At 43.4% G+C, this 18,815-nt stretch overlaps 1 protein-coding gene across 2 annotated transcripts in view; it reads left to right on the top strand.

The window, feature by feature from the left end:
* rabgef1 (RAB guanine nucleotide exchange factor (GEF) 1) overlaps positions 1-18,815 on the top strand; it is a 69,537-nt gene that overhangs the window by 34,998 nt on the left and 15,724 nt on the right. For both annotated transcript variants that reach the window (XM_072469503.1, XM_072469504.1), the window contains exons 4-5: positions 9,295-9,461; positions 13,155-13,242. In XM_072469503.1, the coding sequence (XP_072325604.1) occupies positions 9,295-9,461; positions 13,155-13,242 (255 nt within the window). The remainder of the gene's footprint in view (positions 1-9,294; positions 9,462-13,154; positions 13,243-18,815) is intronic.

The following is an 18,815-nucleotide window of genomic DNA, read 5'->3' as shown; positions in this document are numbered from 1 at the left end:
ATTCTTAGGGATTTGAAGGAGATTTTCACTCCACCATGGGAGCTGGCATCTCCTACTGAAGGTAATGCAGCACAGCCACAAAGCTGTCTGTCTGTGCTGACTAGTATCGTGAGTTACCAAGCTTTGGTAACTGGGGTTACTTTTACTGCCCATAGTTGTTGAATAACTAATTTGACATTTTTATTCAAATCACAATATTATTTTATAATTAACTTTCCATATTTTTTGAGGAGAGATGTAATTGATTTGAATTCTAGTATATGAAAACTAATTTCAAGCTTTCATTTTTATTTCTTGCTCTAGTATACAAGTTAAAATACCTTCTGTGTTTTAATAATTATTTCATTTGTGCATCCAAAACTAAAGTCTGGTACCTGCTTGAATATTAAACAATATAGTGGCTGTTTTCGCACACTTGGTAGCAGACTTTTAGAGCTCAAATCTATGCCTTAAATAGTGCCAGATCCGCCTACTGATAAGTTTGGCACCATATCTTCACTTATTGAAGACATTAATAAAAGTGCCAAATCTCTGTTCACTAACCTCGTTTCAGCGCAGTGAATCAAAAACGTGAAGTATAGTTTTGAATCAGAATAAATTGATTTTTTTTCCTAGAATTTTTGTTCCCTATATACTTGTTTCAAGGGCATATGATGTTTTACTAAATGAAGCATGAAGTCAGAATAAAATATTTGACTTTTATAACTACCCCATATCAATTACTTCAGGTGAGAATTATCATGTCCATCTGCTTTTTAAATTTTAACAACTATGGCTACTAAAAATCTAATCCCTGTTTTTAAAATAGATTTTTATATAAATTGTCTATATATTTCCCTTCCTCCACCTTAGATTTCTCTTTATTGTTTATAGAATAGACAGATTATTCAGAAGGGTGCTTTCTGAATAATGATACCAAGATGACCAAAATTATTGCATTATAATGTCGTGTAATCAAGTTCATTAAAGTATGTTCGGAATTTAGAAAAATGTATAATCAAACCTGTAAACAAAAAAAAAATCATGTTTATACTGTAAATATTTTCTCACAACTTGACATGTTTGCTCCTAAAAATGGAAAAAATAATTGGAGCAAAAGAATTCCTGAGACTTATTTCAACCCATCAATAAATACAAAATTAACTCGAGCCATGAATTTTGATGGGCAGAATGCACAGCTAAAATAAAATCTCCAAAATATTTTTTCAGTTCATTGAGACACTGGAATCTTCTTTAGGGATAATTACATTTTCACTTGACCAAGCCAGTTTTAATCTTTTCTCCCTCTACCCACTGCTACACCTGTTATTTAAACTGAAATGTCAGTACCAACAGTGATTTAATGCAGAGTAGGTGAGGGATGGAAAATAAATGGTTCACAAGTGTTGTGGAGGTGAATGAGCTGTGACAGTTCTTTTTGTAAAGCTTGGAAATCAAAATTCCCTTTAAACTTGGAATGTTTTCTGTTAAATGTGGGAGATAAGACCATCAAGTTGAGGATTCAGGATAAGGATAAGAATTGACAGACATTGGCTGAAGGATAGTAGGAAGTAGCAGTGTACTTTTTTGGAAAATAGGGAAGGGGCAAATGCTGAGTGGAAACAGGTGCAAGAATCACAGTTAGAATTCTTACTGTTATTAATTTTGATTTGATAGCATGTATTTAAGCTCGATGCAGTCGGGTGAAATTTAAAGGCTCACTTTGATGAACACAAACGCTACTGGAAATCATAGAAAGGAGTTCTGTTTGCTTTTGGTGATGTTTTGCAATCAAGAAAGCTGAGCCCTATGGGGTATTCCTAACAATATGTACTTGAAAAAGATGAGTTGTGCTGTTCCATTTATTAATTACACCAAGCTATTTAATTTTATTCAGCTCAACTCTCATGGCATCATAATAGTAAAGGGGAAGAAGATAGAACCGCGATCTAGAAAAACAATTCTATTGTTTGACATGCTAGTGCTGGGAATGGAAGTTTCACTTTTGGGAATTGCATCAGTATCATACACTTCAAAATCTGATGCCGAGCAATAAAACACATTTTGCACTCTTTACCAACAAAATCAGGATTTGGGGTGTATGAAGGGAATTCTGTTTTAAACAATGCTTGTTATGATATAACCTGCAACATTTTTATATGCATACCAATACATTACAAGCACCCTGATATTCAGTGCTCAATACTTTCAGTATAAATAAAGCATCTAGTCACTTTTCCACGAAAGTCTGATGACCAAATTATTAAATACTTAATTTTAGAACTTTCTATCCAACATACAAGAGGTTGTCTCTGACTGGCTGTAAGGACTGTGTGAAATAAGTTATGCATAATTAATCCAGTTCTTAGTGAGCATAGATCCTCCCTTAGGGAGGCCAGAGGATATCCAATATGGGAGACTGCCAGTGATGCAAGTAGAGTGAAAAGCCCAATTGCATTGGGGCGATAGTACATTTAAGTGACAAATTCATGAAACTTTTGCGGCCTAAAAACACCAGTTTAGATTGGCGGTTGCAATATTGACAAACTGCTACTACTATATAACACACACTGATTTTTTGATAAGTGCTGCATTATTTGCAAAACTGCCTTCATCTTGGTGTAAAGTGAATGTGACACATTTTAAGTTATAACTACAATTGCTTCTATTTCTCACTTGTTTTACATATGCATGTATATGGGGAATGTGTACCTCTTGTGCTTTGCGTTCATTTGGTATCTTTTACCCCTCATTTCACTGCAGTATTTGCTGGTAAATTGCAAGGTGGGTGCTAACCAATTTATCATTTCGGCTCAAAATTGTTATGGAACTTGCATGTTTTTCATTCAGCAAAAAAATACACTAATTTTGTTGATTCAAGGTATATATCTACAGTCTATGACACAAGGTTAAAGTATTCCATTACTTTGTGTAATTGTAATGCCTCCCAGGTGAAGTTCAACTTACAGTGGATGTATGAAAAGACGGCATTTTAATTAGGGTGGAAAGTCTTCATACTGTCTCCTGCAATTTTCAGTGAGGAAAAAAAAGGGTATTGGCAAGAAAAGTGCATTATCAAATTATCACCTTCCTGTAAAATAAAACAATTAATATTTCATGAAGAGTTTATCTCTGTAAAAGTACAAACATTACAATATAACTGCATTGCTGATGGTTCCAATTCTTTGGCACGTCAAGTTTGTGATTAGCTTTTTAAAAAAACCAAAACATTTTATTAAAGCATTTATAATTTTATAATAACAGTAAACAGTACAAATATAAACATAATGCATGTGAAGACCGCCTCCCTCCCTCACAAGTCCCACCTCCTCGAAATAATAATCTAACCCCCCTCCCCCACCTCTGCTGACAGTTAATTATCTCCAAAGAAGTCGACAAATGGCTGCCACCTCCAGATGAACCCTAGTTGTGATCAGCATTCAATTGCATCAACCCAACTGCCTGGTTTCAACCTTCCAAGGAAAGAGGAAGGTTCAATCACAGCCCCTGCTTGGCCAACCTCCACAAATGGACATCAGTGCCAGCCCCTTAAGCACCTGTGGGAGAGAGCAAACTATGCACCAAATCATAGAAGAATGTCCAATACACAGAATCAGCGGAGGCCTATTAGTGCTCATCACAGCAGGACTGAAAGAAACTGGCTTAGGGAATTTACATTCGCTAAATAAATAAATAAATAAATTGCATAAAGGCATTAGTTAATTTGGTAATACTAATAAGAGTTAAAAAAAATAAATTTGGAGTGCACAATTTTTTTGTCCAGTTAAGGGGCAATTTAGCGTGGTCAATTCACCTACCCTGCACATCTTTTTGGGTTGTGGGAGTGAGATCCACACCGTCATGGGGCGAATGTGCAAACTACACGGACATCGATCCAGGGCTGGGATTGAACCGGAGTCCTAACTTAGTGGGTTATTTTTTACACCTTTTTTGTTTTCGAGTTTGAAAACATTAATAGTGTTTAACTATTTAACTTCAGCGAAAGAAAATTGATCTTGTTGTGTGTCTCAATTTATTTTATACAGGATCCACAAGCCTTTTTTAAAAATACCTATTAAACAAAGGCAATTTTACATTTTTTTTTACCACTGCTGCAGAACTAAATTTAGGTGTTGGGGTGGGGGGGTGGGGGGGTGGGGGGGGGGGGGGGGGGGGATTTTCCAGGGCTGCTAGCCAACAGCAGGAATTGCGCTGGCCTGCTGAATCAAGTGGTAGGCAAAAACAGGTTTCACGCTGGCGAGTCTCCCAGCCTTTCCCAAGAAGGTTCCCGCCCGTACCCAGCGGGAGCATGCAAATACCTGATCAAATCTAATTTTCATATCATTATCAGGCAAGACTTCCAATTTGCCTGCCTGCTGGGTTGCTGCAGCCCCACCAACTGAGAATCCCGCTGGCGTGAATTAGTGAAAGTCCTGAGAAATAGGGACGTGACGGTTTGCACTCCGAGGAGGCAAGAGGGTGGGTACCCTTGGGTACTCTCCCTACATTTGTCTCCAAGGCGCGAGGGAGGTCCTTCATGGGGTTGGAGGGGAAGAGAGAGTGTTGGGGTTCTTGGACTGGGCTGGAAAGTCTCTGGTTGAGGGTCTTTCCCAGGATGGGAACCATTTGGCTGGCCTTCCTGTCTGCAGCCTTAAATCCTTTAAACTGTCAACAGCATGTCAAAATGGAAGATCTCTGAGGAGAGTGAAAGACTTCCCTTCTGCAGCCTTAAACCTTTAATGTGGTGGAAATCTTTGAAGTTGTTTTCCACGGTCAATTTCATTGCCCTTTAACTTATTGAGTCTTCACTGTATGCTTAGAAACCGAAATACTTCGAACTGCATTGTTTACATTGAATTGCATGGACAATTGCCCATTAAAAGCTTCTTGATTGACATGTCCCGGCAGTTTCAAAGGAAAGATTACCATTGTTTATTTACATAGCTCTACAAGGGTCCTTTAAATCTGAAGTACTTCCTCATTGGCGCAGCTGTTTTTCTAACTGCAGTTTTTTTTAAAAACGGCCTGTCTCTTTGTTCTGAAGAGCTTCCTAGAAAGACCAGGCGCTCTGACTGAGAGGTCTACTTCCAAGTTAATGAGCCCCAGAAGAGCTATATAAATAAACAATGATTGAAACTGCCTGACCTTTCAATGGTTTCCATCATATTAAAGGGAATACCTTTATCGTCATCTCACAGATAACATGACATGCTTGCGAGATAGTTTAAGGGTTCAAGGCTACAGATGGGAAAACTTTCACTCTCTTCTCTGAGATTGTTCATCCTGGCAAAATGGCAGACCGTTTAAAGGGCTTTAAGGCTTCAGATGGGAAGATTAGTCAAACTATTCCCATTCCAGGAAAGACCCCTGACTTGAGCCCCTCAAGCCCAGGCTCCTCAGATCCCCATCTCCCATGAAGGATCCCCCTCGATGCCCTGGAGGCATGTGTAGGGGAGGTAGTTACCCCCTGCCTGGACTGCAAGGTGACAGGTCAGTACCGTTGGGGGAAGGAGGACCTTGCCAGCGATGTAAGTGGGGCTGCAGCAGTATTCTGAAATCGGGGTGTCCTTTAAAAATGGCGCTCTGATCTCTGAGGAGCAGGACCTGTCCGAGATTAGGCCCTGCCCATCTCCGGTCCAGCAATACTCAAATGTGCCATTGAGTGGCACGAAAACCCCAATCCTGGTTAAACAATTTCTTTAGCACAGGGCTAAATCGCTGGCTTTGAAAGCAGGCCAGCAGCACGGTTCAATTCCCGTAACAGCCTCCCCGAACAGGCGCCGGAAATGTGGCGACTAGGGGCTTTTCACAGTAACTTCATTTGAAGCCTACTTGTGACAATAAGCGATTTTCTTTTCATTTCATTTCATTTTCATTCAATGGCATGTCAGCTTCACTCTTGGCTCCAGCAGGAATCACTCCCGATTCATCGCTTGGGGGAGCACTTAGTTTGCAAACAGGAGAATCGCAACCCTAATTGCTGTAGCTTGGGTTTTTCTTTTTTTTTTAAGAAATATTTTTATTCAAATTTTTTCATATTTTCAACAAACCACCCCCTTACAGAAAAAAGAAAAACAAAGAACACATAAATAAACATTCCCCAATATACAAACCCCCCATTAAGCAATAATAAACGCAGTAGAAAACACAAAGTACACCCCCCTCTGGGTTGCTGCTGCTGCTGACCACCTAACGCTCCGCTAGAATGTCTAGGATCAGTTGCCACCGCCTGAAGAACCCTTGCACTGACCCTCTCAAGGCAAATTTTATCCTCCAATTTAATGAACCCTGCCATGTCGCTGATCCAGGCTTCCACGCTTGGGGGCCTCGCATCTTTCCACTGTAACAGAATCCTCCGCCGGGCTACCAGGGACGCAAAGGCCAGAATACCAGCCTCTTTCGCCTCCTGCACTCCCAGCTCGTCCGATACCCCAAATAGTGCTAACCCCCAGCTCTGCTTAACCCGGGTGTTCACCACCTTAGACACCATCCTCGCAATACCGCTCCAGAACCCATCCAGCGCCGGGCACACCCAGAACATGTGGGTGTAATTTTCTGGGCTCCCCGAGCACCTCCCACACCTGTCTTCCACCCCAAAGAACCTGCTCAGTCTCGCCCCTGTCATATGCGCTCTGTGAAGAACCTTAAATTGTATCAGGCTAAGCCTGGCGCAAGAGGAGGAAGAATTAACCCTACCCAGGGCGTCCGCCCACGCACCCTCGTCTATCTCCTCCCCAAGCTTTTCCTCCCATTTACCTTTGAGCGCCTCCACCGAGGTCTCCTCCGCCTGCATTTCCTTGTAGATCGCCGAGACCCTGCCCTCTCCAACCCACACCCCCGAGAGCACCCTATCCTGGATCCTGAGTGCTGGAAGCAGCGGGAACTCCCTCACAACGCCCTTACCTGCATGTACCTGAAGGCATTTCTGGGGGGAAGCCCAAATTTTTCCTCCAGCACCCCAAGGCTCGCAAACGTCCCATCTAAAAACAGGTCCCCCATCCTTCTAATTCCTGCCCTGTACCAGCTCAGGAACCCTCCATTCATTCCCCCCCCCCGGGTAAAACCGATGGTTCTCCCGGATCGGGGAGCAAACCAAAGCCTCTACCTCACCTCTGTGGCGTCTCCATTGCCCCAAAATTTTCAAAGTCGCCGCCACCACCGGACTCGTGGTGTACCTAGACGACGGGAGCGGCAGCGGTGCTGTCACCAGCGCTCCCAGACTCGTGCCCACACAAGACGCCATCTCCAGCCTCTTCCACGCCGCCCCCTCCCCCTCCATTACCCACTTGCGTATCGTCGCCACATTGGCAGCCCAGTAATACCCACACACATTAGGTAACGCTAACCCTCCTCTGTCCCTACTCCGCTCCAGAAACACCCATCTCACCCTCGGGGTCTTTTTCGCCCACACAAATCCCACGATGCTCCTACTGACCCGCTTAAAAAAGGCCTTGGGGATCAGAATGGGGAGGCACTGGAATATAAAAAAGAACCTCGGGAGCACTGTCATCTTCACCGACTGTACCCTACCCGCCAGGGAGAGTGGCAGCATATCCCACCTTTTAAACTCCTCCGCCATCTGCTTCACCAGCCTCGTCAAGTTGAGCTTGTGTAGGGCCCCTCAGCTCTTGGCCACCTGGATCCTCAGGTACCGAAAACTTCTTTCCGCCCTCTTCAGTGGAAGCTTGTCTATCCCCCCTCCTTGGTCCCCTGGGTGTACCACGAAGAGCTCACTCTTCCCCACGTTGAGCTTCTACCCGGAAAAGTCCCCAAACTCCCTGAGGATCCGCATCACCTCCGGCATCCCCCTCACTGGGTCCGCCACATACAGTAACAGATCATCGGCATAACAACTATACCCGGCCCAACATGCGCCGCATAAATCCGGCATCGTCCCAATTCTGGGCATATACATTCACTAATACCACCCACACCCCCTGCAAGCTTGGGTTTTTCTGAATACTTTGATAAACCACATGAATGAAATGTGGTTTTAAAAGGGTTCTCATCTTTCCCACAATTCTTACAATCGTCAATAGAAAATATTCTCTCCCTTTTACACTTATACCTGAAATAAGACTTTCACACTCTGGTATAATTTGAAATCTGTGCTTTTAAAAAAAAAAAAAAAAAAGTTGTAATTTGGTTTTCTTCCTGGGAGCTAATTCAGTGGCTATTTTGATTTAACTTGAATGTAAAATTATTAACAGTTTTGAGCTTCTTGTCACTAGCTTTTAGTAATTTCCATTATTGTAGTAATTGCTCTTTAGTTTAGTGGTTATTTAGTGGAGATTTATTTCTCCTATTTCATGCTTGATACAATTTTGTGCTAAAAGCTCAACTTTAAATTGTTGAATTAAACATGTTAACTATTCAATGTGGAATGTTTTATGAACATAAATAATGTATAAATATATGCTTTAAGAATTGTATAGCCTATTAATTATTTCAAATAGTTTTATCGGCATTGCATTATATTCAGCTGCAAAATAAGGGTCGAATTTGCAGTTGATTATGTTGATGAACACTGCTTCCTGTGTCTGCTATTTTATGTTGGGGTTAATCAGTTTATTAAACTAGTTGAGTCAGTTAAAATATTTAATGGAATAACCTATTAACATGCTAGTCCGCTGATGGTTTTAGCCTGTTGATATTTTGACAAATACTGCACTTTTCAAAGAAAATCTAAATATTCAGTACTGGAAATTACATTGACTCCTACTTTAAATTATGTACTGCATGTAGAGTACTTTGCGAGGTGTTTGCTGTGACTTTTATTTTGTGCTAGCACAGGACCAAGAAAGTAGGTGGTATGACATTTAGTGCCCTAGCAATAATTGTTGGAGATTGAGATTGCTTTTGACGCTCTGAAGGTCAGGGCTATTCCATCCCTTCTGATAGCCATTGTTTGCTCTTGTTGCACACATACCTTTCCCAGCAATTAGGAAGACCACCTAGAAACAAAAGTTGTAAAGTTAAAATAACATCTATCCATTGTATAAATCTGTTCCTCAGCTCAAGATCCCTGAAGTGATTGCAGATATTGTAGTATATTCGATACTGAAAATGCAGTATGACACTTAAATTTTTTAAAACCAGGATTGAGGTTTTTGTGCCATTCGATGGCACATCGGGGTTTTTGCTGCACCCGAGAAGGGACAGGACCTAATCTCTGACGAGTCCTGCTCCTTGGAGATCAGGGCACCATTTTTAACGGACACCCCAATTGTGCCTTCAGACAAACTAAATGTGAGACAAACCAATTATATTTGAACACTAGGTTTCTCATTTATACAATTTTATCACAAATACCAGACAGTCAAGAAGTCAAATCCTCGAGTCCATCCATAAATAGGCAGGCCAGCCTAGAAACAGAACGTGCATCTAAGGATTTTATTGATTTTCTGAAGAGCTTTCGCAAGCCTGGTCAAGATATACTGAAACAAAGCAAAGGATTCATTGAGTCTATGCAACATAAAAAGGTAAAATTTGCAAAACGTTTGTTTCAGCTGTGTGCTTTGTATATGGAAATAAAAAAATGAATATTAATATCTACAGACCTCAGAATTGTACATTATCTAATCTTGGGCTAACTAAAATGCTCAGATTTCGAACTATAAAATCACCCATAAGATTTGTCTTTAAGCTTTTACAAAACAAATTTTCCTGATTGTATCAAGGTTTAGGAATTCTTTGAAGTGTTTGCTCAATTGAAGGCCAATGTTTTCTCTGTCTCTCAAGAGGGTTCTGTCTTTTGGTCCGCATTGGTTTGAGGCTTAAGGTGTTGGGTCCATATATTGCCTACGTGGCACTGAAGAGGCACCGGGTGTCTTGCTCGTCAGTGAGCAGTTGCAGCTCCTTGGCTTTCTCAGTCCACCATTGGTTCTTGATTTCCCTAGTTCTTCTTTGTACCTCCATCTTGGCTCATTGATGAGCTTTCCCCTTTGCCTTGCTGGTTACGTCATTTTGCCAGGCGTGAATGAGACCTTGGATGGTGTGCTTCTATTCGTCAAACCATTATTGGTGTTTCCTGGTCTTGTAGCTGATGGTTTCTTCACAGCTTAAGATGATCATTGTCCAGCTCTTTCCAGTTTTTCTCCACTCCATTAGAATGGGCATTTTGGAGAAGGCTCTGTTGGATGTTCACTAGCATGCTTGGCTCTTGAAGCCACTCAACGTTGATCCTTTTTTTGGGCTATTTATAATAATTTCTTCATTTTCCACTGCTTCTGATGGAGTTGGATGGACATAGAGGAGCGGATGAGCCAGGGGTCTGTACAGCAGTCATCTGCACAGGTCATCGCTTTGCTGATGAGGGCATCCTTTTGGTCTCTGGATCGGACGATGACTAAGTCGATCATGGCCAGAGCTTTGGTTGCGGATATCTCCAGGAAGTCTTCAACTTGTCGTTTTGCAGAACGCACATTTGGTGAGCAGAAGAAACCAGTTGGTTGCCATTCCCAACTCCTTCCTTTATGACGGTTCCTTTCCAGAGTTGAGTCCTTTCCAACCTTGGCATTGAAGTCCCAAAGAGGATGATGTCCAGGGTAGAGTAGAAGCCTTCTTTTGACGGCATCAAGGGTTGGGATATAGGCACTCACGACCCTTGCCTGTTGCTTCTTGGCAAGTTGTAGAAGGAGGACACTTGTTGATGCCGACAGGCAACTCAAAAGAGTCGTTTGGTGAGTTTGTTCTTGATGGCGAATCTAATTCCATGTATCCTGGGCTGATCCTTGAGTTTTCTTCTCCAGAAGAAGGTGTAATCACTGTCATCTTCCCTCAGTTGCCCTTCGCCTGCTCTTCAGGTCTCTTGCAAGGCACTGACGTCCGTATTGAAGTATCGGAGTTCATGGTCAACAAAGGCAGTTCTTCGAACCGGTTGATTGATTTGCTAATTATCCATGAGGGTTCATACACAGTTGTTGCATTGATGCTTCACAGCGCCAGGGATCAAGGTTCTATTCCCGGCTTGGTCAATGTCTATACGGAGTCTGCACGTTCTCCCGTGTCTGTGGGTTTCCTCCGGGTGCTCCAGTTCCTTCCCACAATTCCGAAAGAGGTGCTTGTTAGGTGAATTGGACATTCTAATTTTCCCTCAGTGTGTCCGAACAGGCGTCGGAGTATGGCGACTAGAGGATTTTCACAGTAACTTCATTGCAGTGATAATGTAAGCCTACTTGTGACACTAATAAAGATTATTATTATTATACTTCAGGTTCAACTTTGATTTTCTGACTGCAGGTAGATGCCATTTTCCAGCCAGGTTGGGGATGGAACAAACTTTTTAGGGCACCTTTACGAACCATTTCCTCATGTGGGGTGAGAAGAGTGGATCCTGAGGAAAGCTACTGAAATGCTCTCCTGTTCCTATTCCAAGAGCGAGGCGACTGAATCAAAGTCCACTGTTCATGTGCCGGGAAGTTAGGGTCTACAGATCTCACAGTCTTATCCTTTTCACTTCTCACCGATTAGCGCAGAGCTCGTCTGTGAGGGTGTGTGTTTGTTTTCTCTAGGGAAACGCCTGGTGCAGCACATCTATTAATGTGGCTATGCTGTTGCACATCAGCAATCACATTGTCCTTGACTGAGGGTATGCCCAGTTCCAGTGGCAAGGGAACCTCGACGACTGGGGATCTCCCTACAGCTTTTCATACAGCTGCAGCCTTCATCTGCCATTGCAGTCATTGATTCCCCACTAGTTTCATCCACCCGATACACCGTTGAGGATTTAAAAAAATTGTGCTTTGTCTGGTTCCCTGCCATCATGGGTGACCCTACCAGGAGTTTAAGACTCCCAACGGCATTGCTTTTGCCATCAACGGAACATTCAAGCCTCTCCACCACAGAAAGGTAGCAATCCAAAGAAAGGGGCACATTAGTACTTACTACAAGTCTACAAAGTTTGTTGAATCCCGAGATGTTTCCGAATCTCAGTGGTGGAATTATGCCATTGACCTTATTGCCAGTGATACAATGCTGTAAATAATCTTTATCGGTGTCACAAGTAGGCTTACATTAACACTGCAATGACATTACTGTGAAAATCCCCCAGTCACCACACTACGGCGCCTGTTCGGGTACATACAGGGAGAATTCATAATGTCCAAAACACCTAACAGCACGTATTTCGGGACCTGTGGAAATGAGTGCCGCTGCCCGGAATTCACTCCAGTTGCCGCTGGAGTCTCATTTCCCATTTCAATTCTAGATTTTGTTATGGGCCAGGGTTTAGAGAACCCCAAAGTGTATCATGGAGTTCACCTAACCCACAACTTTTAATAGATTGTGGTATGGGGAGCATACGGCCCACACTACAGGTGTGGTACAGCAGAAATGGAAAAATATTTTTTTAAACAAAACAATGTTTATTCTATGAACTCAAGTTAACCTTTTTAAAACATAGTGAACATCTTGGCAACCATTAATTCAAATACAACCCCCAAAGACTACAACACTAAGTAATCCTTTAAGCTTTCCTTTTAACATCCATACGACTTAAAAACAAAACCTTTAACAGAAGCACATCAGGTTAAAGTCATTATTGAAAACATTTATAATTATGAATTCACAAAATGATCAAGAGATGGTCTTTTGATCGCAGAGAGAACAGCAGTACACCTGCTTGGTCTGGCTTCAGCTCCAACACTGAAAACGAAACTATAAAACACCCTGCAGCCTGCTCAAAAACGAAACTAAAAGCTGACAGACAGCCCAGCTCTACCCACACTCTGACATCACTGATAATACCCATTTCTTAAAGGTACATTTCTTAAACACCCATTTCTTAAAGGTACTCTCACATGATAATTTAAACCAGATGGATTCAAACAGAAGCTTTCATCCATGTCTTGTCACCGAACCATTTTGACCCTCCACATTCTGGCACACTCCCTTGTTACCCCATAATTTTGGTAACACTCCTATAAAATGCTCATCAGAACCTCTCTCTCAAGATGCTTTTCCTCATTTTCCCAAATTTTCTCTCTACACTTTGTCTATTGCCACAGTGAAGTATTTTGGGATGTATTTTTGCATTTAAGGCATGATAGAAACGCAAGTTGTTCCATTTGTAACTATAAATCTGTGTTTATATGTTTGCAAAGATAATATTCGGAATAAGTATTCATTACACGTGAATCTTAACTAATGTTTTTATATTCCAACTTAATTCTTAGGAATTGGGCATTGAGGAGCAGTCTGAGTGTGTTCAAGACTTCTATCAAAACATGGTTGACCGACTGCAGACACACTCCAGTTTTAAAGGTAACACTTTTTAAATAAAGCCCATGACATGAAATTGAGCCATAGGCTTTGGTATTCCATTCTTTTATGATACCTACTCTTCTTGCCATAATAATTCATTTCCTTTTCATTTTACTTCTGCTCTAACTGGTTGTATGTTGAGTGTACCTTGCCTGTCACTTTACCCTGAACCGAATACATAGAATATAGAACTGTACAGCACAGTACAGGCCCTTCGGGCCACGATGTTGTGCCGAACTAGTCTGAAACTAAGATCAAATCAACCTACTCCCAATCATTCTAGTGCACTCCATATGCCTATCCAATAACTGCTTGAAAGTTCCTAAAGTGTCCGACTCCACTACCATAGCTGGGAGTGTGTTCCACGCCCCAACCGCTCTCTTGAGTAAAGAACCTACCTCTGACATCCCTCCTATATCTTCCACCATGAACCTTTTCGTTATGCCCCCTTGTAACAGCTACATCCACCCGAGGAAAAAGTCGCTCTATCTATCCCTCTCATCATCTTATACACCTCAATTAAGTCACCTCTCATCCTCCTTCGCTCCAATGAGAAAAGCCCTAGCTCCCTCAACCTTTCCTCATAAGACCTACCCTCCAATCCAGGCAGAATCCTGGTAAATCTCCTTTGCACCCTTTCCAATGCTTCCACATCCTTCCTATAATGAGGTGACCAGAACTGCACACAATACTCCAAATGTGGTCTAACCAAGGTCTTGTACAGTTGCAGCATAACCTCACGGCTCTTAAACTCAATCCCCCTTTTAATAAATGCTAACACACGATAGGCTTTCTTCACGGCTCTATCCACTTGGGTGGCAACTTTCAGAGATCTATGGACATAAACTCCGAGATCTCTCTGCTTCTCCACATTCTTCAGAACCCTGCCGTTAACCCTGTAATCTGCATGCAAATTTGTCCTACCAAAATGAATCACCTCACTTATCAGGGTTAAACTCCATCTGCCACTTTTCAGCCCAGCTCTGCATCCTATCAATGTCTCTTTGCAGCCTACAACAGCCCTCCACATTATCCACTACTCCACCAATCTTGGTGTCATCAGCAAATTTCCTAACCCAACCTTCAACTCCATCATCCAAGTCATTGATAAAAATCACAAATAGCAGAGGACCCAGCACTGATCCCTGTGGTACACCGCTGGTGACTGGGCTCCAGGATGAAAATTTACCATCTACCACCACCTTCTGTCTTCTATGTGATAGCCAGTTACTGATCCAATCGGCCAAATTTCCCTTTATGCCATGCCTCCTTACTTTCTGCATGAGCCGACCATGGGGCACCTTACTAAAATCCATATATACGACATTAACTGCTCTACCCTCATCTATGTACTTAGTTACCTCCTCAAAAGCTACAATCAAACTTGTGAGGCAAGACTTACCCCTCACAAATCCGTGCTGACTATCCTGTATTAAGCTGTATCTTTCCAAATGATCATAAATCCTATCCCTCAGGACCCTTTCCAATAATTTACCTATGATCGAAGTGAGACTAACCTGCCTATAATTCCCAGGGTTATACCTATTCCCTTTCTTGAACAAGGGGACAACATTCACCTCTCTCCAGTCTTCTGGCACTACTGCTGTAGACAGTGAGGACAGAAAGATCAAAGCCAAAGGCCTTTGAATTACCCTTCCCCCAGTTATAAACCTTGCCCTGCTGTATGTTTCTATCCCTCTCCATTGCTATAGTGAAAGTCACCGAATTGTGGTCACTATCTCCAAAGTGCTCTCCCACAACCAGATCTGACACTTGGCCCGGTTCATTACCCAGTACCAAATCCAATGTGGCCCCGCCTCTTGTCAGTCTATCCACATATTGTATGAGGAAACCCTCCTGGACACACTGGATAAAAACAGCCCCATCCAAACTTTCGAATTATAGTGGTTCCAATCAATATTTGGAAAGTTAAAGTCACCCATGACAACTACCCTGTGACTACCACACCCATCCAAAATCTGCATTGCAATCTTTTCCTCCACATCTCTGTTACTGTTTGGGGGCCTATAGAAAACTCCTAACAAAGTGACCGCTCCTTTCCGATTTCTAACTTCAGCCCACACTACCTCAGTAGACAGATCCTCCTCACACTGCCTTTCTGAAGCCATTATACTATCCTTGATTAACAAGGCTACTCCTCCACCTCTTTTACCACCTTCACTAATCTTACTGAAACATTTAACCCTGGAACCTCCAACAACTATTCCTGCCCCTGTTCTATCCACGTCTCCGTAATGGCCACAACATCGTAGTCCCAGGTACCAATCCATGCTTCAAGCTCACCAACCTTATTCCTGATGCTCCTCGCATTACAGTAGACACACTTCAAACCACCTTCATGTCTGCAGATCCACTCTTGTGACCTTGGTACCTTCCTCAGTACTGCACTACCCTCAACTTCCTGAACTCCAGCAGCGCTATCTCCTGGACTACAAATCAGTTTCCCATCCCCCTCCCAAATTAGTCCCCCCCCCCCCCCCCGAAGAGCTGTGGCAAATTTCCCTCCCAGGATATTGGTGCCCCTCTGGTTCAGGTGTAACCCATCTTGTTTGTACAGGTCCCAGTTTCCCCAGAATGTGCTCCAATTATCCAAGTAACTGAAACCCTCCCCCTTACACCATCCCTGTAGCCACGTGTTTAACTGCACTCTCTCCCTGTTCCTCACCTCGCTAGCACGTGGCACTGGCAGCAAACCAGAGATGACAACACGGTCTGTCCTGGCTCTCAGCTTCCACCCTAGCTCCCTGAATTCCCGTTTTACATCCCTGTCCCTTTTCCTACCTATGTCGTTGGTACCGATGTGTACCACGACTTGTGGCTGCTCCCCTCCCCCTTAAGGATCCTGAAAACACGATCAGAGACGTCACGGACCTTGGCACCCGGGAGGCAACACACCAACCGTGAGCCTCTATCGTTGACACAGAACCGCCTATCTGTGCCTCTAACTATAGAGTCTCCAATAACTAATGCTCTCCTGCTCTCCCCCCTTCCCTTCTGAGCCACAGGGACAGACTCAGTGCCAGAGACCTGGTCACCCTTGAGGGGAAGAACCTCGGGGGATCCCTGCACAACTGCTTCTTCCCCCTCCTTTTATACGTCACCCAGCTACCTTCATTCTTAGGAGTAACTACATCCCTGTAGCTTCTATCTATAACGGACTCTGCCTCCCGAATGATCCTCAGTTCATCCAGCTCCAGTTCCCTAACACGGTCTTTGAGGAGCTGGAGATGGGTGCACTTCCCACAGGTGAACTCAGCAGGGCCACTGACTGTGTCCCTCACCTTGAACATCCTGCAGGAGGAACATTGCACTGCTCTCTCTGCCATCCCTTCCATTTATCCACTTGACAATTACAGAGAGAGAAAAAAAGGTTACCTGATTTTCACTTTCCCGAGGTTAGAGGTGGTGGAAGAGTAGAGAGAGGAAAAGGAAAGAAAAGCTTAGCTCACCAACTCACCATACAGTCTTTTTTTTGGTTAGAGGAGGAGGATGGGTGGGAGACACTACACCTGGGTTTAGCCACTGCCTGAAATATATTAGTTCTAGAAACTCACCCGACAGCAGCTTTCCACAATTCACTCCCCGCAACAGCCAATCAGCGTCGCTGCTCTGCCGCCCTCTGCAGGATACTTGCCTCAACTTGTCCGCACAGTCTATCCTCACTGAGAGCTCCTTCTAGTCGCAGTGACTGCACCTGAGGCAAATCACTCCCCACAACAGCCAATCAGCGTCGTCGCTCTGCCGCCCTCTGCAGGAGTAGATAGGGTGAAATGGTTCATGTTGGCTGTAGGTTCGAGAAGCAAAGGACACTGAGTCAAGATGATAGTCAAAAGCAATGGCACATGAGAAAACATTTTTCTGCAGCAAGTGATTAGGACCTACTATGCACTACCTGGGAGCACGATGGAAGCAGATTCAGGTGGAGGTTTCCCAAAGAAATTTGGATAATGATCTGGAGAAAATTTGTAGGACTATTAGTAAAAGGCAGGGGAGTGGAACAAGGTGAAATGTTGTTCTTGCAAGGCACTAGTACTGATGCAGTAGGCCAAATAGCCTCCTATGCTGGAACCATTCTATGATTCTACATACACTCAGTCTAACTGCCCTAACAGATTTTCTGTGCATGCTTTGTTGCTGATGTGAGTTTTCTAACGTATTCAAGAAATTGCAATTTTAAATACGTTTTACTTTCCCCTCCGCTTATTTGGGTTCTGCCAATACGTTACTTGGAATCTGCGCATGCTGAGACTTTTGTTTTACTCTGATTCTGGCAACCTTCAATCCCTAGAGGTGATGGTTTGTGCCTTGATGGTCAATTCTGTTAAATGTTGCCCTTGACGGCTGCGCATGCGAGACCTCACCAGGGTACCTTTTGCACCCATAGCCAGGGAGACCCGGGTGATTTTGGTAAATGTTTATTTAAGCGAACCACACAGCTAATTTGAATATATAGATCTGGGCCACGCCCATTGAGAGTTGTGAATCGCGTGAGAAGCCTCGTCGTGAATCGCGGCCATTGACTTCACTTAAGCCTTCGATTATGTGAGCAGAGGTGATCTATTAAATTGGGAAAAATTTGCTGCCTACCAAAGCTGCTTAGTGAAGACCTGTAGACCAGGCGCAACGACCCCATTGGGGGGGGGGGGGGAGGGATCTCCCAGGCCATTGGAGACCCCCCGGGTGGTCGGGGGCAGGGTGGCACCATGGCTCTCTCTGGCACCCTGGTAGTGCCAAGGTGCCTGAGTGGTGTTGACAGGGTGCTGGGCTAGCGGTGCCTGGGTACCAAGTTGACACTGCCATGATTCGGGCCCAGGGGGCCTTAGCAAGGGGCAGTGGGGGAGCGATTGGGTTAGCCTTCTGGGGGGGGGGGGAAGTTTGGGACAGCCTTCCAAAATAGCACCCCGACCTACGAGGAATTTTTCAAACTCGCTAGCAGGAAATCACTTTAAATGTGGCCTTGGTGGAGAGAATCTCCCTGTGGCCAAATAAAACAGCAATGTGTCATTGAATAGCAAAATGTTTCTCGATGCCGCAGCCGCTGAGAAACACCCCGCCAAACGTGCCTGAAATCGGACATGGAGAAATTGTCCAGTTGAATCGCGCTCAATATTTAGTGGCCCCATAGTTCATGGTATTTTTCTTGTAGCTGCTGGACTGGGATGAATTTCTAGTTCCAAAACTACACTGGGATTCCGGATAGATGCATTCAGCCATGATGCTTGGTAGGAAGATGCCTTGATAGTTGTTGCAATTGCTGAGGTTGCCCTTGTTCCACAGTCTTTGCGTCTTGTGTTTTTTTAATAATTTACAAAAGTTGTTCAGCCATTAACTTATGAAGTGAGCATTGATGAAGAAAAAAACATTGATTCAGAATCATAGAATTACGCAGCAGGAAAGGAAGCTATTTGTTCCATCATGCCTGGACCAGCTCTTTGGGAGAGCTATCCAATTAATTCCAATTTCCTGCTTTTCCCAAATGTACTGTAAATGGTTTTTTTTTCTTGAAGCATTTATTCAATTTTCTTTAAATTTTGATTGTTGCTTGAACTTTG

This window comes from Scyliorhinus torazame, chromosome 12 (genome assembly GCF_047496885.1).
Source record: "Scyliorhinus torazame isolate Kashiwa2021f chromosome 12, sScyTor2.1, whole genome shotgun sequence".
Lineage (NCBI taxonomy): Eukaryota > Metazoa > Chordata > Chondrichthyes > Carcharhiniformes > Scyliorhinidae > Scyliorhinus > Scyliorhinus torazame.
Note: the sequence above shows the minus strand (reverse complement) of the source record. Positions and strands in the feature narration are given on the sequence as shown.